Source organism: Sphaerodactylus townsendi, linkage group LG03 (assembly GCF_021028975.2).
Source record: "Sphaerodactylus townsendi isolate TG3544 linkage group LG03, MPM_Stown_v2.3, whole genome shotgun sequence".
Lineage (NCBI taxonomy): Eukaryota > Metazoa > Chordata > Lepidosauria > Squamata > Sphaerodactylidae > Sphaerodactylus > Sphaerodactylus townsendi.
Window position 1 is genome coordinate 20,315,366 of NC_059427.1, and position 21,572 is coordinate 20,336,937.

Below are 21,572 nucleotides of genomic sequence, written 5' to 3' on the forward strand. Positions count from 1 at the left end.
CATGCATTTCACACAGGAAGCCTGCCTCGTGGGTAGGGCTGCATGTTGCACGTGAGCGGATTCCCCCCCATTCCTTTTCAGAGGCTAGCAACCACCACCATCCCTGCAGTGGAGGCACAGGCGAAGGATGTTGTGCTCTGTTACATTTGGTGCATTTAAAGGTAAATCTGCAGCCAGCACTTGCGGTGTAAGGGAGCCGGACTCCTGGGCACTTTCCCCAGCTCTGAGAATGGGACGGGAATGGGGTTCAGTGGCTGGAGGCAGGGGGGTGTAGTGGTTAAAGGACTCTGATCTGCAGAACCGGGTTTGATTCCCCACACCTCCACACGAGCGGCGGATTTTTACCTGGTGAACTGGGTTGATTTCCCCGCTCCTGCGCATGAACTGGGTCACTTAGTGCTGTCACAGTTCTCTCAGAACTCTTTCAGCCCCACGTACCTCACAAAGCGTCCGCTATGAGGTGAGGAAGGGGAGACGTTTGTAACCCGCTTTCAGACTCCTTACAGTAGAGAAAGGTGGGGTATGAATCCACACTCTTCTTTCCCCGCTCACAGCGCAGCAGGTCCTCCTACTCCACATGTCATCTGGGATTGGTGGTTTGTTGGTTAAGAGTGGCAGACTCTGATTTGGAGACGTGGGTTTGATTCCCCACTCCTCCTCATGAATGGTGGAGTCCCCATGAGTGGTGAACTGGATTTATTTCCCTGCTCCTCTGCATGAAGCCTGCTGGGCTAGTCACAGTTCTCTCAGAACTCTCAGCCCCACCTGCCTGACAAGGTGTCTGTTGTAGGAAGGGAAGGAATTTGTACGCCACCTTGAGAGTCCTTACAGAAGAGAAAGGCAGGGGTATAAACTCTTGTTCAAATGATAGCACCGAATCGTATTGGCCTTTGAACAGCCTCGTTCCAATGTGAAATTCAGCTAGTGAAGCTCTTCCCGATAATATTTGCAGGACCGGAAAAAATATTTCTCACCTGCTGAATTTCTGCCTGCTGATAAAAACTGTGGGCTGTGCTGGGAGGGAAGTTAGTAATACTAGTTGTGATGCAGAAGTTGAGAGAAGGTGGTATGAAATTCTGGACGCATAATGCTTGATTTTTCCTGATTAGTGAAAGAAGTACCCTGGGAATAGAGTGTGTTCACTCAACTGGCATGAGGCAAAATTCACATATGTAAATAGTTCTGATGTCAGGCGATAAACTTCTGCCGCCTCTTTGCTGAACAAACTAGATGTTAATGAGCACAAATGAAAAATGTGTGAACCAAATACTTGTGGTGCTTAGAGTCTTAGAGTCTTGCTTAATTTTGTTTGCTGGCTTTTGTACGTGGGCAGATTGTGTCTCCTACACACCTACTGAAGAGAGAGGGGATTTCTACGGCCTGTGAGAGAAGATTCATAATTTTCCATCCACACATCTGTAAGAATTGAACACAGCCGCTCCCCAACATGCCCTCAACTCAGCTGAATTTTGGCACCAGCCAGAGGCTGCGTTCCCTCTGCCGTCTGCTTCTCCGGGCCGAGAAGAGAAGCTGGGAGGTGCCTGGTGGGTGGAAGGCATACTCCCAAGCCAACAAGCCTGACCCCAAGAAGCAGGCAGGGAGAATGTCTCATCTGAAAAACAGGGCAGAGAAACAGAAGCGGCAGCGGGAGAGAATGGAATCCATTGAAGCCCGGCTCGTGGCAGGCCAGAAGGTGAGGCATTCTGGGAAAACTGAAGATGGCTAAACACTGACTGACTAATAATTAATAAGGGGATGAAGTTAGATGCTGACAGATCTGTAGACCAGATCAGGAATGGGGTGACCTGGTGGTTTTGTGATCTGTTGTGCAGAGCATAAAGTAGATAGAATTCATTTAAAATATTTAGCAGTTAGTCTTTTACAAAAAAAACCCCCCAAAAGCATGCTCAGGTCACTTGCATCCACTGTGACAAATGTCAGTAGCTACAAATTAGCAAATTATCCTGCAGCAATTAAAAAACGATAAAAGCTGCAGGCAAAACTTCTTGTTAAAATGGCAGCAGAGTTAAACACATCATAGTTAACATTAAAGTATTGCACCAGTGTTAGCCAGATCTGTTATCAATATTTTCAGGTTTTACAAAACTGAATGGTCAATTTTGAATAAATCCACAACTGCCTTACTTAAGCTGTAATACTTAGGAAGCTAGGTGGTGAGCAGCTGTGGAGAAAGTATTTCACAATCAACTTATTGCCCTAGTAATATCCCTATCTGTGACTTCTTTTTACCTTATCACTGAAGGTAGAGCACACAGAGCAGTACCTCTAAGGACAGATAGGTTGCAAAGGAAATTGAACTAGTGCACCATTCAGAGGTGTGGGGTTGCACCGGTGTAACACAGATTGTTCAGGTTATCTGTGAGTTGAAGCAGTTATAAATTTGTAAGCTTTGATTTGGAATTTGGAAAGATGCTTTATATGACTCTGTGTGAGTTGCACTAAAGCCCAGCCTGGTTTGATCTCATGGGAAATTGAACTAAGCAAAGGAGATTGAACCAGTTCACCATTCAGAGGTGGTGGGGTTGCACTGGTGTAACACAAATTGTTCCGGTTATCTGAGAGTTGAAGCAGTTATAAATACATAAACTTTGATTTGGAATTTGGAAGGACTGCGTGAGTTGCAGTAAAGTCCAGCCTAGTTTGATCTCATTGGAGCTTGGCAGTTCAGTAGGGTTGGCCAAGGTTAGTACTTGGATGGGAGGCTACCAAAGAAGATCTGGGTTGCTATACAGGCACAGGCAAACTCTCTCAGCTCACCTCTTGCCTTAAAAACGTCCTAGTCCTGGGTTGTCATGAGTCAGTTGTGACTTGGCAGTCAGCAGTTATTGTTGTAATATGCTGACCCTTCCACTTGCTTTATAAAAACGTGTGTGGTATTTTATGCCCTTCCCCATTAAAGGGTGGATAACATTGCTTTCCTCTTGGTCCAGAGGTCTGTTTGTAAAATTTCTCTTTGCATTTCCTGTCCTTAGAACGAGCTTCCAAGACAAAGCAAGACCCTGACTTTGAAAAATGCAGTTCTGTACGACATTCCCACTGTAGCTGGAGAAAAGAAAGGTACAATGGAAATATTTTTGACCTTCTGTGTGTGCATTATCTCTTTCTTATCTCCTTTCCCCCCCTCCCACACACACACACACAAAAAGAAGCCCCATGTTGCAGAGTGGCGCAGTGCAGTACTGCAGTCAAAGGCCTGTTCCGCACGGGGATGCACCGGCATACTTGATGCTAGTGCACCTCCTGGGGCTGTTCACACGCTGTCCTGCAAACGGCCCCAGTGGCCCAGTGGCCTGTGGGGCTGCCTTTGCGTGGGGCCCGCCGCTTCAGTTCCGCTCTTACCTTCTGCCGGCTGCCGTCGCTTTGCAGAGGCCAGGAGACACGCCCCTGTGGCCATGGCGACGCCTCCAGGGCTGGTGGCCACGAGGCATGTCCCCTGGGCTCTGCAGCCGAGAGAAGGTAAGAGGGGAACTGAAGCGGCACGGGGAAACGCAGCATCCTCGTGGCCATGGTGGCGACGCCTCCAGGGCTAGTAATAATGGTGTTACGTCCCCGGGCTCTGCAGCCGAGAGAAGGTAAGAAACCGAAGCGCATCGGGAAAACGCATCCCTCCCACCTGGTGGTTCCTGCTTTGGAGCAGCAGGCGTAGGAGGTTAAGAGCTCGTATCTAACTTTGGAGGGAACTGGTTTGATTCCCAGCCTACACTGAGCTGTGGAGGCTTATCTGTAATCGATTAGCCTGTGCACTCCCACACACGCTTCAGCTGGGTGACCTTGGCCAGTCACAGCCGAGCCTTCTGGTCTCACCCCACTTCACAGGGTGTTTGTTGTGAGGGGCGGAGATTATCAGCCCCTTTGAGTCTCCTGAGTATAGGGGATATAACCAAACTCACTCTTCTGGTGTGGTTCTTGCTTTGGAGCAGCAGTGGCGTAGGAGGTTAAGAGCTCGTGTATCTAATCTGGAGGAACCGGGTTTGATTCCCAGCTCTGCCACCTGAGCTGTGGAGGCTTATCTGGGGAATTCAGATTAGCCTGTGCACTCCCACACACGCTAGCTGGGTGACCTTGGGCTAGTCACAGCTTCTCGAGCTCTCTCAGCTCCACCTACCTCACAGGGTGTTTGTTGTGAGGGGGGAAGGGCAAGGAGATTGTCAGCCCCTTTGAGTCTCCTGCAGGAGAGAAAGGGGGGATATAAATCCAAACTCTTCTCTTCTTCTTCTTCTTGTTACAAGTGTGAAAGTTAGCTCCCATGGGAAAAAACCAGTAGCCATCAGAAGGAAAGACAAGCCATTTTACACATCCCTCAACCTGTCTTTTTTGTCTATGGTTTGTCATAAAGTAACATAAATAAAACCAACAGATTTTTGGGCTGAGGAGCCGACTATTTACATTTTGATAATTGGGAAAATGACAAAGTGAGATTGGGGAAAGAAAAAGATGCGTAGTAACAAATTATCAAGTAAATCCTTAGTCTCCTTCTGGGGATCAGACCTCACCCTCACATTCCCAAGGTTTCCGTCATGAGAGCTGGAAACTTGCTTATTAAAAACTTAAAGGCTGATGGATTTTACACCTTGTAATACATTTGACTACACTTGTGCAGCTTAAAGCCTGAACAATGTCCGTAAAAAGCAAAACAAAATATGTTTCTCTGTATTTTTTCTCTTATGCGCAGATACCTCGGGACCACTGCCCGCCTCCTATAGCCCACGCTTCATTGAAGCTGCTTGGTATGCTTGGTGGGTGAAGGAGGGATTTTTTAAACCAGAATACCAGGTAGGGAATTATCTGATGTCAATTAGCTGTATACAATTCTGTTGTAAGTGAATAAGCTGAGGGCTCTTCCTTTGAATTTGATGGGTGGGCAAATGAACAGATGGGTGGATCTTGGTGCTAGCGATGCTACAAGGTGGAACCGGGATGCACCTGATGATGGAGGTTGCTCTGTCTTCAGACGGTGAATCATAGCAGCTAAGAGACAGAGAGTTGACTCATACGGGCTGCAGAATGAGGGGGCTATGCTGCTTCATGTTATAGGTGAGGGGTTCCATCTTCAGATGGTCCTTTGCATAAAGAAATCTCTATTAAGAACACAAGAACATAAGAACAAGCCAGCTGGATCAGACCAGAGTCCATCTAGTCCAGCTCTCTGCTACTCGCAGTGGCCCACCAGGTGCCCCTGGGAGCTCACATGCAGGAGGTGAAAGCAATGGCCTTCTGTGGCTGTTGCTCCCGAGCACCTGGTCTGTTAAGGCATTTGCAATGTCAGATCAAAGAGGATCAAGATTGGTAGCCATAAATCGACTTCTCCTCCATAAATCTGTCCAAGCCCCTTTTTAAATTATTATTTATTAACTTTGTATACCGCCCTCCCGCGAAGGGCTCTGGGCGGTTAAAATCCTGTAAGTAGAGCACAGTTTAAAACATCGATAATTTACAGTTCAAACTTACGGCTCTATTGGTATTAAAACAACTAAAAACCCCTATAAAACGGCGTTCCAATTTTCAGTTCCTTGCGTCCAGTCACTAAACCCTCCCCCCGGTGAGAGTGACAGTAGGTCTCTCTGATGTTATGGGGACCACCAAAAAGGGGACTACCGAAGGGCACCACATCAGCGACTGGTCCCACCAAAGGCCCGGTGGAACAACTCAGTATTACAGGCCCTGCGGAACTCACCAAGGTCCTGCAGGGCCTGGACAGCTGGAGGTAAGGGCCTGGACATGTGGGGTAAGACGGTCCTGAAGATACGAGAGAAGATATGAGACAAACAGCTAGCAAGCAGGGAGAAAAGATTCTGTTATTCTGTCTCCCCCCTCCCTTTGCCTCTTGTGCTAGTTTTCTACTTGCAGGGAGTTTTTAACATGCCAAAAATGTGATCCTCCAGCTGCAGTTGGTAGCATCAGCTCAGTTCTCTGCCATCTCACTTACTTGCATTCGTGAACCAAAGCCAAGACACAAATCAAGAAGGTCTGCTCAGATATTTCCTTCAGTATGAACTTGCTGTGCTTCCTTAGACAAGCCGCTCTTTGTTTCAGATCCCACTCTGTAATCATTGGCAGGAATAATAGTACTCACCATAGACCATTCCTTTTTCCACCTCTCTTTTGGCAGAATCAATTGCCCCATCAGAAGCCTGACGTGTTCTCCCTCCCCATTCCACCTCCAAACATCACAGGGTCCCTGCACTTGGGACATGCCTTGACAGTAGCTATTGAAGATGCTTTGGTACGGTGGTAAGTGACATCTTTGAAGGTCTGGGAGGTGGCTGTGCATCTAGAGGCCCCTGGGATTTAAGCATTTAAATGGAATGGATTAAAAACTGATACCCGGGGGGTTTAGGCAGAGCCGTTGGTAACTTGTGTTCCTTGTCTTGCTGAGGAATCACCTAACCTTGAAGGTAATTCTGGATTTCGTGTGCACGGCAAGAGTGCAGCAGGCTCTTTTTGAGCCCCCAAAGTGCTTGATGAGGCCGCTCTCTTCCCATGTATCCCCCATATGCCCACTGAACCTGGTACTTTCCCCCCATGCATGTCATGGGCTGAGTCACTGAGCTTTGGTTCCTCCCGGCTTGGGGAGTGAGAAGAAAGAAAATAGTTTCTGAGCACCACTGGCTTTTGTCCTGATCTGGCTTTAGATTGACAGGTCCAGCTAGTTGTATTTAAATATAAATGTTTTATTTAAAACATTTGTATGCCACTTTCCCACCCAATAAGAATATTTAGCAGCCGGATATTGTACACCTCTGAGCTCCTGAGCTTTTGTGTTTTTTTGTTTTTGGTTGACATGTCACAGGAAGAGGATGGAAGGCTGCCAAGTGCTGTGGGTTCCGGGTTCAGATCACGCCGGGATTGCCACTCAGGTGAGAACCACCAATTCTGGCTCATTCGAAAGGGAAAGCTTATGCAGTGGACCAGTATTTCCCCATCATCTTCCTTCTTTTTTTTTAATTAAATTTTATTGAGTAAGAAAAATTGACAATTTGAATTTCAGTTATTGCAGGATGAACAGAAATTGTTACATATAAGTTTTTACATAAAGTTATTACTTGAAAAATTCTATCCATTTTAAAACAACTCATTCTAACTTATGCATCACAGTTTTTAAACTAATATACTTCCAGCTAGGATACATATAATCTAATACATATAATTCAGTTCAATTTCGATCTATCTATTTATTTGTTGCTGTTTTATACAGAAAGAGATTTGTATATTAAATTCTAACTAGATGACCTGAGATACATATAAACTAGTCCATCATATCTATATACTTCGTCTTTCTTACTGAAATCTAATATTTCCTCCTTAATAATTTGAAGTTGAATAAGGTTTGTTACATCAATACATACATCAATACATATTATCTATACATAAAAGAAACAACTAATACTTAGTCTTCCGTAAAGTGCTGTTCTTAGGGATTTAGTGTTTAAACATGTTCTCCTTCTGTGCATGTACTGAAAATATCGCTCACATTTAATTCCATACAAAATCTGATCGAGGGACAATTTACCTTTTGACTGTCGTTAACTGAGGCTGCCAGGATTTATTGGAAGATAGGGCTTCCAGTCAAGTTTCTGACTCTTGAATTCCTCTTTCTCGCAACTGGCCAGGCTGTGGTGGAGAGAAAAATCTGGAAAGAACGGGGAGCCCTTCGCCAAGACCTGACACGAGAAGAATTCTTGCAGGAAGTTTGGAACTGGAAAGAGGAGTGAGTGTGTCTAAATCTAAGCCTGCAGCCTTGGGCTCAAGTTAGTGGTTGGGGTCTGTGAGAGATTGAACATGTCAAGGTGAAACCTGAATTCACATAGTTTAATACTGTATGTTTATATTAAAGGAAGGAGCAAATTTACTTCCTTTCTAAGTAGAATATAGTCTGCGTTTTTTCATTAAGCATCCAAAAGAAAATGGACTGGATTATTTTTATTTAAGCTGATAATCCAAACTTCACATACACGCTACAAGGGTCAGTTCTATCAGTCACAGACCAGGAAAGGGATTTGGGTGTCTTAGTTGATAGTTCCATGGGAATGTCAACTCAATGCATGGCAGCTGGGAAAAAGGCAAACTCTATGCTGGGGATCATTAGAAAAGGAATTGATAATAAAACTGCAAAGATTGTCATGCCCTTATATAAAGCCGTGGTGCGACCGCACTTGGAGTACTGTGTTCAGTTCTGGTCGCCACATCTCAAAAAGGATATCGAAGAGATAGAAAAAGTGCAGAGAAGGGCAACGAGGATGATTGAGGGACTGGAGCACCTTCCCTATGAGGAGAGGCTGCAGCGTTTGGGACTCTTTAGTTTGGAGAGGAGGCGTCTGAGGGGGGATATGATTGAAGTCTATAAAATTATGCATGGGGTAGAAAATGTTGACAGAGAGAAATTTTTCTCTCTTTCTCACAATACTAGAACCAGGGGGCATCCATTGAAAATGCTGGGGGGAAGAATTAGGACTAATAAAAGTAAACACTTCTTCACACAACGTGTGATTGGTGTTTGGAATATGCTGCCACAGGAGGTGGTGATGGCCACTAACCTGGATAGCTTTAAAAAGGGCTTGGACAGATTTATGGAGGAGAAGTCGATTTATGGCTACCAATCTTGATCCTCTTTGATCTGAGATTGCAAATGCCTTAGCAGACCAGGTGATCGGGAGCAACAGCAGCAGAAGGCCATTGCTTTCACATCCTGCACGTGAGCTCCCAATGGCACCTGGTGGGCCACTGCGAGTAGCAGAGAGCTGGACTAGATGGACTCTGGTCTGATCCAGCTGGCTTGTTCTTATGTTCTTAATTCCACATCAGCCTTCCTGTCCTGTGATTGTGGTATTGCGTTGGCTTGATCTTGTAAGAAATGGTTACTATACTAGGGTATATTATACTAGAGCAAGATGCGAGGTGGGGAGGCGCATCCTCTTCCTCAACAACAACAAAAAAGTTACTTCGCAGCAACAGTGAAAAACAAAACAAAAAAGTTACTGTGAATCTCAGATTTTGGTAAGAAGTTTGGTATTGCTTTTATTTCTCCCTGAAATCAGGAAAGGGAATGATATACTCCAGCAGCTGAAGGTGATGGGAGCTTCATTGGACTGGGATAGAGCCTGTTTCACCATGGATTCTGTAAGTGGCAGTGAAATACATAATGTGAATGTCCAGTCGATTCACGATTTGTAGGTTCCCTATCCCCTTACGTCTGCAGAGGAAAGTGACTGAGTTTTGGAGTAGGGACAAGTCTCACAAAATTCTCCTCCTGAAATATTTCGAGACGATTAGCAACACCCGTTATGTCAATTTCATATTTATTTCCTACGTTTGCACACCATTTGTTTCACTGACGTTTACAAAGTGGTTTGCAAGCCACTAAAACAACCATCACGTTGAAACACCATCATAAAAGACCTGAACATGTGATAAATACCACACCAGAAACATATTAGCAGCGGAGGGAGCTGTCAAAATTGAAGTTTTACCCAAAGTCAGCCTTCAAATGAAGTGCGACAGAATAGAATCTCTCCCCCATCCCTGGAAGGAGATCAGCAGTGGGAACAAATTGGCATCTTGTGTCAACCTCTGAAAGGGCCTTTCCATGAGTGACTGTTTGTATGAGGGTAAACATCTCTGTAGAACAGTGGTTCTCAACCTTCCTAATGCTGCGGGCCTTTAATACAGCTCCTCATGTTGTGGTGACCCCCAACCATAAAATTATTTGTGTCTCGGTTCCTAAGACCATCGGAAATCTGTGTTTTCCGATGGTTTTAGGTGACCCCTGTGAAAGGGTCGTCGGATCCCCAAAGGGGTCGCGACCCACAGGTTGAGAACCACTGCTGTAGAACCTTACATCTAATCACTGTATGGTTTTAAACTGAAAAGCAACATGCTGAATTTTGCGCAGAAACCTGTGGCAGAAGCCGATGCAATTATCAGAACGTGGTTGTAGATATGCTTCATTATTACCTCCCATCTCCCAAGATCGTGGAAGTTTGAGCAGGTTAGTACGTGATGAGAGACTATCAAGGAAGTGCAGTGTTGCTAGGCAGAGGCAGGTGATGTCCTTGCCTTGGAAACCTCAGGAGTGATTGCTAAAAGTTAGCTGCAACTTAATGGCAAAAAAAAGAGTAGAGTTTTAGACCAGTTAAAGTTTTCAAGTGTTTTTAATAGACAGTCGCACATATAATGCAAGACTTTATACTACCATCAGTAGGATAGCCTCAGTGTGAGTCAGTCGCTTGTATACTGAATGTGGGAAATGGATTCACATCCTGGTCAGCTGTGAAGCTTCCTGTGGTCCACCACTCTCAGCTTGATCTATTTCATGTGATTGTTGAGAGGTGAAACTGTTGCTTTTACTCCTTGGAGCAGGGGTCTTCAAACTATGGCCCTCCAGAGGTTCATAGACTACAATTCATGAGCTCTACCGCTTGGCCATGCTGGCAGGGGCTGATGGGAATTGTAGTCCATGAACATCTGGAGGGCCATAGTTTGAAGACCTACCTTGGAGGAAAGGCGAGGTACTTGGTGTTTGGAATATGCTGCCACAGGAGGTGGTGATGGCCACTAACCTGGATAGCTTTAAAAAGGGCTTGGACAGATTTATGGAGGAGAAGTCGATTTATGGCTACCAATCTTCATCCTCCTTGATCTCAGATTGCAAATGCCTTAGCAGACCAGGTGCTCAGGAGCAGCAGCAGCAGAAGGCCGTTGCTTTCACATCCTGCATGTGAGCTCCCTGTTGGGCCACTGCGAGTAGCAGAGTGCTGGACTAGATGGACTCTGGTCTGATCCAACAGGCTAGCTCTTATGTTCTTATGTTCTTACTTATTTAATAAACACCAGTGCATACAGTATTTAACATTTTTTAAAAAAATGAATGGTTCCTAAATGTTGTCGGTCATGGAGAAGATTTGTGTTTAATGTACTGGCCCAGACATTGGTAGGTTTGTCTTTTATTTATGCCACAAACTGCCTTTAGCTGCAATAATTCTACTTCCTGTTCCTTCTGTAGGACTTCTTCCAAGCTGTCACTGAGGCTTTTGTGCAACTGCATGAGGAGGGGCTGATTTATCGGGACAGGCAGCTGGTGAACTGGTCATGTGCCTTGCGCTCTGCCATTTCGGACATTGAGGTATGAGAGTAGCCTCAAAACGATGGTGGGATTTTCTGGCACTTTTTGTATAGAGGCAACTGACGGATATTGCTGCTCTGATAGGTGGAGAACAGACAGCTTGAGGGACGGACGGAACTCTCTGTTCCTGGGGTGCAGGACAAGGTGCTCTTTGGAGTCTTGGTGACATTTGCCTACAAAGTAGAAGGAGCGGAAGGTGAGTTACGATACGACACGGCTCTAAAGGAAGAAAACACCATTGTTTGTGTTCTGGCTGGCACTCAAGGAGTTCAGGGCAGCAGACAAGGGTTTTGCCCACCTGCATCTTTGCTACAATCCTGTGAAATAGCTTAGACTGAGAGAAAGTGACTGTCCCATCTTTGCTGTAGCATCATTTGATAGTCAAATCTTTTCAGTTATTCTCATTTTTACTGTGCAGCAGTGGCGTAGTGGCTAAGAGCAGTGGCTAAGAGCAGGTTACTCAGTCTGGTGGTAACTGTGGGTTTGGTTGAAGCAACCAGCTCTTTCCAACGGCTTGAGTTGTGGAGGCTTATCTGAAGAATTCATGATTTGGGCCTGTGCATTCCCACAACGCCAGCTAGGTGACCTTGGGCTAGTCACAGTTTTAGGTTTAATGCTAATAATCAACCCAGCAGCCCTGGCCAGCCTAGATGTGTAGAGGGGCACTTCTGTTTCAGGGGAAGAGCAGGCGGAGATTGTAAGGTGCCCCTTTGAGTCTCCTACATGTAGAGAAGGTCGCCATCACTGGCTTAGACTGAGAGAAAGTGACTGTCCCACCTTTGCTGTAGCATCATTTGATAGTCAAATCTTTTCAGTTATTCTCATTTTTAGGCTATATTTCTGGGCTCTCGTGTTCCCTGGAAAGTGCTGGTAATCAGTGACACTATATTATTGATGTTATTGGTTACAATTCCTTGGAAATTTAATGCGTGTTTCAAGACAAGATGAATAATATTGGCAGGTGAACTTCAACAACAGGAAATTTGTTTGCGATTAGTTGTCTGTACAGATAAAATTTGGCATGTCCTTGGGAGCACTTTCAGTTTGGGGCAACTCAGAGGTCTGACAAGCCTGGCTAGAATTAAAAATGCACCCCGGAATCTGCCCCAGAATCCTTTGCAATGCCTAGGTTTTTAATACAGACACTCCATATCTCTTTTAGATGACCAGTCACTATGGACAGTGCTTTCTGAGTGTGGGAAGCTGAATCTGCCCTAGGACGGACAAACTGCTAATAACTGCCCCCCTCCCCAAGACACCTGCATCCCTGTTGAAACTAATCTTAGGTTGCAGCCAATCATGCAGTTTTCTGACTAAGATTTCCCTCTTATTTCTTACTTCCTGTCTGATGCCTGCATTGCTTGACTTGAGGACAGGCGAGGAACTTCCTGTGGCCACAACCCGCCCAGAAACCATGTTGGGAGACGTGGCTGTTGCTGTTCATCCAGATGATCTCCGATATGTGGTAAGACTGCTTTAACCTGGTGTCCTTTATCCACGTGCACACTGCTCAATGGTAAGAAACACGCTGTACAGTTGAAGAGTCCTGGGCACTAGCAGCAGTGGTGTAGGAGGTTAAGAGCTCATGTATCTAATCTGGAGGAACCAGATTTGATTCCCAGCTCTGCCGCCTGAGCTGTGGAGGCTTATCTGGGGAATTCAGATTAGCCTGTACACTCCCACACATGCCAGCTGGGTGACCTTGGGCTAGTCACAGCTTCTCGGAGCTCTCTCAGCCCCACCTACCTCACAGGGTGTTTGTTGTGAGGGGAGAAAGGCAAGGAGATTGTAAGCCCCTCTGAGTCTCCTGCAGGAGAGAAAGGGGGGATATAAATCCAAACTCTTCTTCTTCTTCTTCTTCAATCCCTGGCATTGCTTCTCAAAAAGGAGGCAATTGCCTGTTTGAAAACCTAGTGAGCTACTGCCAGTCATAGCAGGACCACAGCAGGCTAATCTGACTTTGTGTAAGGCAACCTCAGAGGTCCCTGCTCAGTGGAGCAATTGGATATGTCTTTTCTTCGTGTCTGACAGCAGTGTGATCAGATCTGTCCTCTGTGTTTTTTGCCAGCACCTGCATGGCAAGAGACTTCAGCACCCGTTCACTGGACAGCTCCTCCCCATCATTACTGATTCCTCGGTGGAGCGGGACGTGGGCACAGGTGAGCACTGAACTGCCTCGCTCTACTGCTGGCAAAAGGAGTGCTATACGGGCATTGGGTCCAAGATAATTATCCTCAGGGGAGTTCTCTCTCATTTTATACACTCTTTTTCAGGAGCTGTGAAGATCACACCCGCGCACAGCCATGTTGACTATGAACTGGGGCGGAGGCATGGCCTTCCTGTGGTTTCTGTCATTGCAGAGGATGGAACTATGACACCTGAATGTGGGGAATGGCTTCAGGTAAGGGTGGATTTTATGGTGCTTCCAAGCTGCTTGGGTTTTTTTTTATGATTTGGCGTGCCCTCTGTCAGGTTATTGTATAAAGAGCTGGTGTAGCCTATTACATGTTCCCTGAGAGGATCGTAACAGTCTTCCAGAATCAGCCGCATCTAGTCCAGTGTTCTATCTTCCTTGATAACCAGCCAGATACATCAGGGAAATCCTAAAGCAGCATGTGTAAACCAGTAGCCAGGGCATGCTGTTGCCTCTGGAAAAACAATATTCTGCTTTTAAACATAGGGATTCCATTCAGCATCATAGCTAGCAGCTATGGAAAGCTGTCATCTGACCTTCTTGTCAGAGAGGGGCTGTCTTGCAGCATATAACTGCCTGAAGGAGCAGCAGTGGCGTAGGAGGTGAGGCCCCACCCACCTCACAGGGTGTTTGTTGTGAGGGGGGAAGGGCAGGGAGATTGTAAGCCCCTTTGAGTCTCCTACAGGAGAGAAAGGGGGGATATAAATCCAAACTCTTCTTCTGATGGGGCAGATTTTGGAGCACATCTAGAAAGCACGAAGTTCCTCATTATTCCCCCCACCATATTTGTTATGGATAATTGCAAATGCGCCTCTTCCCCTTCCACCTGAGAATGGACAAAGCAAATACCCAACTACACAAAACACTCCACACTGGGCCACAGAGAGTAATATGTCTTACCATGACGTGCCTTTGAAGATGCCCACCACAGATGTGGGCAAAACATTATGAGCTGAAACCACTAGACCCTAGCCCAGTGTTTACCAACCTTTTCGATGTCACGGTACCCTTGACCTCACTCTTCATATCTCACAGTACCCCTGCCATCCCCCCCACCTTCCCCTCCCAATGCCCCTGCTTGCACCACCCCCCACCTTCCCCTCCCAGGGTGAAGGGAAGAACTGGGGGGGGGGGCAGGAAGTGGCTGCTGACCTTGTGACAGGCCCTGCCCTGAGCCAGCTCCATGTCTTTGCTGGCGCCGGCAGGAGACACCACAAAAGTGAGGGGGGGTTAGAATTGCCACGGTACCCCTGGGACATGCTCACGGTACCCCAGGGTACCACAGAACCCTGGCTGAAAATCACTGCCCTAGCCACACAGCCGAAAAAACATCTAAAATAATCTATAATGAAATAAAATGGAGCTGTTATATAGCCCTTCGGGGGAGGGCGGTTTAAAGTATAAACAGACAGACAGACAGATAGGGGGCACAACACTCAGTTGGCAGCTCAGACCTTCCGGTAGAGGTTGGTTTGACGTCTTCTTTGAACACCTATAAGATCAGAGGCAGCTCCAAACCACAAGGAAGTGGTTCCACTGCCTCAGAGCCCCAGGCCTGTTCCTTCACACCGACAGCTTCCCCTTCAGTGGTGAAGGCATGCAAAGCATCGTTCAGGCCACTGAACCTAAGCAGCAGATGGGTTCGTGAGGGAAAAGGCAGACTAATAACTGTTCCGAAGAGATACGGAGAGATGGAGAGGGACTGTCAAAGCACAAGAATCTGCCTAAGGGAGAGAATGTATACTCCCTTCCCTCATCACATTTCCCGCTGATTCCCAACAGGCTTTCTTCCTTCGGATACACACCCTCAGAGAAGCGCAGTCGGTCCCGTTCTAGTTCCCACAAGCGGATCTGGTCCGTGATGGTGGGGGGCAGCACAGGGGTCTGTGGAGGGATCAAAGAGGAGAAATTATGGCACTGGCCAAGGTGCTCCAAGCCCTCTCTTAGCATCTACTTGTTTCCCCTTACCTGGAATCCCACTCACTCCCCCCACTCTACCATTGATGGGAAATGTTTTGGTCTTTAAGCACACATGATGTTTGTATGATTTATATTTTTAAAAGATATTAAATAAAATCCAGAATTAATGTTTTGTTTTTATTATTTTGTAAACCACCTTGGATGACCTATTTGTAAACCACCTTGAATGGTCCAGGCTAGTCCAATCTTCCTAGGTCTTGGAAACTAATCAGGGCTGATCCTGGTTAATATTTGGATAGGACTCTTCCAAGGAAGTTCAATGTTGCAGGGGCAGGTAATGGCAAACCATCTCTGAGCATCTCTTGCCTTGAAAACCCTACAGGGTCACCATAACTTGGCTGCTACTTGATGACATTATCCACCAGCAATGTGCTCCTGCAGAGATGGCACAGAATTTTCCCAAACAAACAAATAAATGGGATAAAAATGCATATAATAAAATATAATATATAAGACAGCCTTTCAGAGCTAGGAATTTCCAGCCTTCGCCATCTTCCTCACCTGTTTTAGCATCACGGAGTGGGCTCTAGTACGTAGGAAGTGAATGATCTGTAGAAAATACAGAGCTAAGAGAATTAGTTAAACGCTGGCCTTAACACATTTTGACTGACATAATTACTTCACTCCTGCCACTGATGATGGTTGTGATCACACTGGGAAACATCCACATGGAATCCCACAACAGAGGAAACTACCCTGCTCTCCATACAAATGGTAGCCAATCGGCCCCATTTGGCCTGCCCAAAGGGAAACCAGCAGAGGTCCCAGCTGCCTCTCAGTGATTCTCACCTGGTCTGCTGTGATGCCATTTGCGATAGCCTGCTGCACGCTCTCCCGCGTGACTTGAGCCACTACCAGATTGGGGAAGCGATAAAGCATTTCTGAGAAGAGAGCAATGAGGGCGATCTGGAGCTCAGAGTCTGGAAGCGAGCAGAGAGACAGGGGAAGAAGCAGAGAGAAAAAAAGTCACTTTTCATTTCCAGAACAGTCTGTAGGCAAGGTCAGACCTAATTGGAAAGGGCACCTTTTAAATACATCATCTCCCTCAGCCCAGACTGGGGATGCGTGTGCTTGCATGCATTCAGCAGGTCATAATGTCAAGATACTCTTAACTTGCTCCAAGATACCCCCTCCTTTATCATGCCCAATAAACCCTGGAACTGAAATAGGTAGTCATCTATGTCCCAGAGAACCTAGCTTAGATGAAGCACTTAACATTTTTTATTTCTTTGGCTCATTCCGCACATGCAGAATAATGCACTTTCAAACTGCTTTCAGTGCTCTTTGAAGCTGTGCGGAATAGCAAAATCCACTTGCAAACAGTTGTGAAAGTGGTTTGAAAACGCATTATTTTGCGTGTGCGGAAGGGGCCTTTACTTCTGTTATTTACTTGCCACCTTTCTCATTGAGGCTCAAGGCAAATTACATGAAGCAAGTCAATACCACCAGGCGGGGGGACAGCTAATGGACAGGGCAATAGGGTTTGGATTGCAAAGATATGAAAACAAGCCAGGATCTGAAACTGAGCAGATACAAAGCATAACCACTGAAACAAGGCATGTTAAGGAATGCAGAAATTACACAGTGGGAGCATGCTTACCCCTAATTTCATAGACAGTGTTCAATAGTATAGCCCATAGTCCCGGTCTGTTTACCAAAGAATCTACCTGAACCATTTCCTTACAGTACAGTCCTATCACCTGTGTAAAAGAACCCTCCTGAAAAATGCAGTTTTGCAAAGTTTGTGGAAAGTAGGAGAGCAGGAGTCTTCCTGACCTTATCAGGGAGGCCATTCCCTAACGTGGAGGTCACAGAAGAGAATGCACATGAAAGAGGAAATGACGATATTTCAGATAATTTAGGCCATTCCCTACTGGGGAGGTCACAAAAGAAAACACACATGGAAGAGAAAGTAAAGATATTTGAAATATTATTTTCTTGATGGCTTGTTTCATTGATAAGATTAGCTTTTACTGACTCGGTTTTAATATTTTGACCACAAGCTTCCTTGAGCATACACATTTTCTAAACAAACAATTTTTTTAAAGGCCAGAGGTTTTGGAACCACCTTAATTAAAATGTCAGTTCAGGTGTCACGGCACCATGTGCATTATCTGGGATTTGCAAAGGCAGGTAGGCAAGGATTTGAGGAAGATCCAAGATAACAAACAAGGAGAAGGGAAGGCAGTGTGGTCCCAGTGAAGCCAACCAATCAGAACAGCGGGGACATGCTGGGCTTTGACCTCTGACCTGTGTATGCATAGATCCTGTAGTTTGTCTCCACAACGATGTAGCCCTGGTTGTGGGTGTCCACTGTGACGCCTGAGATGCCAGAAGAAAGGTTGATGGCCAGACGGGTGGGATAGTAACGCCTGGATTTCCTCTGGAACAGGAGGACAGCAGTAGTAAGACTCTGGCAGGTTTGAGACCACTCTCTCATTTATAACTCTGTTGGCCAATTTACAATCCGTATCTATGACCCCAATTCACAAGTCCCATTTTTTCATTGCTTCTGTAAACATATTCAGTTCCCCAGCCTATAGCTTTTGGGGTGTCTTTTCCCCAATGTTGGCTTCCCCAAAACCATAAGAACATAAGAACACGCCAGCTGGATCAGACCAGAGTCCATCTAGTCCATCACTCTGCTACTTGCAGTGGCCCACCAGGTGCCTTTGGGAGCTCACATGCAGGAGGTGAAAGCAATGGCCTTCTGCGGCTGCTGCTGCTCCTGAGCACCTGGTCAACTAAGGCATTTGCAATCTGAGATCAAGGAGGATCAAGATTGGTAGCCAGAGATCGACTTCCATAAATCTGTCCAAGCCCTTTTTAAAGCTATCCAGGTTAGTGGCCATCACCACCTCCTGTGGCAGCATATTCCAAACACCAATCACACGTTGTGTGAAGAAGTGTTTCCTTTTATTAGTCCTAATTCTTCCCCCCAGCATTTTCATGTCAATCTTTTATGCCTTTCCACACATTACCTTCCTCTGAAAAACCAGGCCAAATTCCCGAAGATGCTGAAGGAAATTTAGCAGCGATTCACTCATCCCCTCCACAGAATAATCCTGGAAGGAGGAAAAACAGGGCGAGTTCACACATGCAGGCATATCACTGGAATTAACCAAGAGTATGAAATCGTGATTTGAAGTGGACTGGATATTGATCTCTGCACTGGCAAAGGGTTCCATGGTGACAGCCAAAACACACCATCTGGGGGTGGGGCTTAGCATCTTGAATTTTCGCTATGTTTTGGGATCTTAAGCAGAGTTAAGGCTCTTTACCACGGTGACTTCTAACCATATCCATAGTGTTTGGAATGTTCATACTGGCCACAGCCTGGATCCTACACTTGTCCTCTGCATGTGCTTTTCTCTGGGCACCGAGGAAGCTGTCCTTCAGCAGGGAGAATGCTTCCTTTCGTGCTAAGCACTTCTGCTAGACCAGCGTCTTTCAATGAGCAGCAAAGTGCTTAGCGTGAGAATACATGCTGAGCAGACTGTCTCCAAGCCAGACATGGAGAACATCACTGTATCTGATGTCCAATTCCTGTATTGCAAGGGGTGGGGGACCACCTGGAAATGCATTACTCACAATCCATCAGCTGTGGAATTGTGCCGATAGGAGAAATTTGGCCACCTTTCCCCTCCTCAGTACAGCCCATTGTCTGATGTGGCTTACTTCATGGGGGTCTTCTGACATTGGGAAATCTATGTTCTCAGCTAGAAGGGTCTGTTGTGCTGGGATGGGATGTGGGGAGGACCCACACATTTGAGTGAGAGGATTGTTGGATCCATCCCTTTGTTTTGAGTTCCACAGAAAAAAAAAGAAGGATAAGCATGTTTATTGAAATTGAGTCCATATTAATTTTTGGTGCAGCCACACTGGAGTACCATGTACAGAACTTGTCATCCCAAACAACCTATTGTATAATCAGGAAGGGGGAGGAGGAAAAAGGAAACCAAGATGATTAAGGCATGTGGTCACCTTTCGAAGAAGGCGACTCGCAGCTGCTGAGGCGGAGCGTGCTGCTTCTCTCTCTCTCGTCCCGGGGTGTGAGAAGGGCGGCCGTGCTTTCCCCTGCGCCCCCCCTGAGGGTGATGGGGCTTTGGTACTGAGCCCCCACTTCTGTTCCTTCCCTCCCGCCGGGATTTGTTTGCACTATTCAGATCACCTCTTCACTCACCCCGGGAACAACACTACTCAAGGTGAAGAATAATAATCTTCTTGAAACAGAACTTTGAAAAAAAATTACTTTCCTGTGATATTGAACTTTTTTCTCATTTTGTGGTTTGAACCGGAGACTTTGTAATTCTGTGTGTGGTCACCTTTCCTATTAAGGGGTAAAGCTTCAAGGACTTTTTAGCAAGGAGAAAAGGTGGCGGGCATGAAATATAATTGTTAAATTAGGATTACTGTAGAGAAAATGACCAGAGAGATCACCCAATGACTTGACTGGCAAGAGTAAAAACAAACAAATAAACCAACAAACAAACACGCACTCTTTCCTTCTCATGTATAACAGTGAAATTTACCCCCATCTCTCTTACCACCCCCTTCGTAGGCTCCCCACAGTGCATTGGACCAGAGCGAAATGCCTCCCTCTCTCTCACCTTGCCAAGAGTGGAGAAGCTGAGTTGAAAGAGGAAGGAAAGGATCTCCACCAGATCCATGCCTCGGGTCTGTAAAGAGCAATGCAGAGAAAGGCAGAGGGTTAAAAACACAGCCAGGGGACAATTAGAGCGGCTGGGGCTGAGGTGGTGGGCAGTCACCTCAGCGGACTGGAGATATTGCAGCATGAAGTACCAGAGCTGAGAAGAGGTGTCCAGCAGAAGGAACTGGAAGCCGGAAGATGTGATGCAAGGCGGTTCTCCGGGCTCACTACTGAAGAGAAGAGAAAGGCACAGAGGTCAAAGGCCAAATGGCGCTGAACCTTCAGGAGGGCGGCGGTGGAGGGGGGGCGGGCGGTGGAATGCAGGAAGGTATGCCTTCTGCATAGCTCTCTCATAAATATGCATGCACACGCACTGTATACAGAAGTACATTTTTCTCCACACAAGAAAGCTTTAACTAAGTGAGGACATCCCTGCATTCTCCTCTGTCCTGTTTTCAAGACAGGGAGTAGTTATTTCTACACTGAACACACTCTCTAGGGTAGACAGAGGCATTCTGGGAGAGAACAGAGCAGCCACTATTCCAGTATTCAGTTCAGGAATAGAGATGTACCTCCTGTACAAAGAGGTAGCTGTTCTCCTCTGGTCTCCTCAGTTTTTCCCTCCTCTTTGAGGGCTAGAGTGCATATTATAGATGCTAAGAGGCGCAGTGTAGGACATTTAAAGCCACTCCCTGACTTGGAACCTTACTGTCATTAGTGACAATACTCAAATTTTTATTTCTGAAGCATGGGACTAAATAAAAGCTGCTGTTCACCAGAAATCTATGGGGACCAAATGTCCCTCCCTGTTACTTCAAAGGAGGCCAGATTATACCCATCTACTCTTTATTCCCAACCTTACGAGTATAAATCTTTTTAAATTGTCTGGTCAGCTTTGTTGTCCACTGTCTTCTCTGCCACTTACCTCTTCATCAGCCCAGCTTCAATGAGCAGCTGAGCTAAGTCCTGGCTAACTGCTGCACTTGGAGAGCCGACCATGAAGTGCAGGATGACCTAATGGAACATAGGGGACAAATGAAGAAGGCTCAGACCTCCTTAGCTGCATTTTGCACTGACGCTTCAGGGCTGCTCAGTTTAGCACCAGGACAGAAACAAATGTAGCTTCATTTTAAGCCAGCTGCAGTCCCAATCATAGCGGATCACCATACAAACAGATCTACTGCCTATTGGCTCTCACGCCATATGGCCCAGGTTGGCTGAAGAAAGAATGGGGTCTCCAACAGCACACTTAGGATAGAGCCAGCTGAGGGATCTCAGGAATGCAGTCTGGGATGGGCTTTTGAGTTAGCCTCAGCTGATTTTCAAAAGCTGTCCATAAAAGTGCCCCATTGAAACGAGCCCCTAAGGCAAATGGAAATAAGCAAAGACCTCCATCCCAGGACCAGTAATTTACGCACAACATTATTTGAGACACCCCAGTAGAGATGTGAGATGGCAATTCACCCTGGCTAGATTCAGACTGAAGGATGAATTTATACCCTGCCTTCTGTAAGGAGTCTCAGGGCAACTTACAAACTCCTTCCCTTCCTCTCCCTACAACAGACACCTTGTGAGGCTGAGAGGGTTTGGAGAGAAATGTGACTAGC

General features: G+C 46.2%; 2 protein-coding genes across 2 annotated transcripts; one reads left to right on the forward strand and one right to left on the reverse strand.

Annotated features, from left to right (window-relative positions):
• Window positions 1-19: 19 nt before the first annotated feature.
• Window positions 20-14,927, forward strand: LOC125427737 (valine--tRNA ligase, mitochondrial-like). The gene is made up of 14 exons (XM_048487291.1): window positions 20-161; window positions 1,334-1,693; window positions 2,994-3,078; window positions 4,694-4,794; window positions 6,131-6,252; window positions 6,812-6,878; window positions 7,632-7,729; window positions 9,057-9,138; window positions 11,021-11,140; window positions 11,225-11,336; window positions 12,517-12,605; window positions 13,209-13,299; window positions 13,414-13,541; window positions 14,922-14,927. Exons 2-14 carry the CDS (start codon window positions 1,448-1,450, stop codon window positions 14,925-14,927), a joined length of 1,347 nt encoding a protein of 448 aa, XP_048343248.1. The 5' UTR covers window positions 20-161; window positions 1,334-1,447.
• Window positions 14,751-20,975, reverse strand: LOC125429449 (general transcription factor IIH subunit 4-like). Its single transcript, XM_048490577.1, has 8 exons — window positions 20,891-20,975; window positions 20,084-20,195; window positions 19,925-19,993; window positions 18,296-18,379; window positions 17,565-17,697; window positions 16,104-16,234; window positions 15,816-15,863; window positions 14,751-15,218 (listed from the first exon to the last, which is right to left on the reverse strand). Exons 1-8 carry the CDS (start codon window positions 20,962-20,964, stop codon window positions 14,946-14,948), a joined length of 924 nt encoding a protein of 307 aa, XP_048346534.1. The 5' UTR covers window positions 20,965-20,975; the 3' UTR covers window positions 14,751-14,945.
• Between the last annotated feature and the right edge of the window lie 597 nt (window positions 20,976-21,572).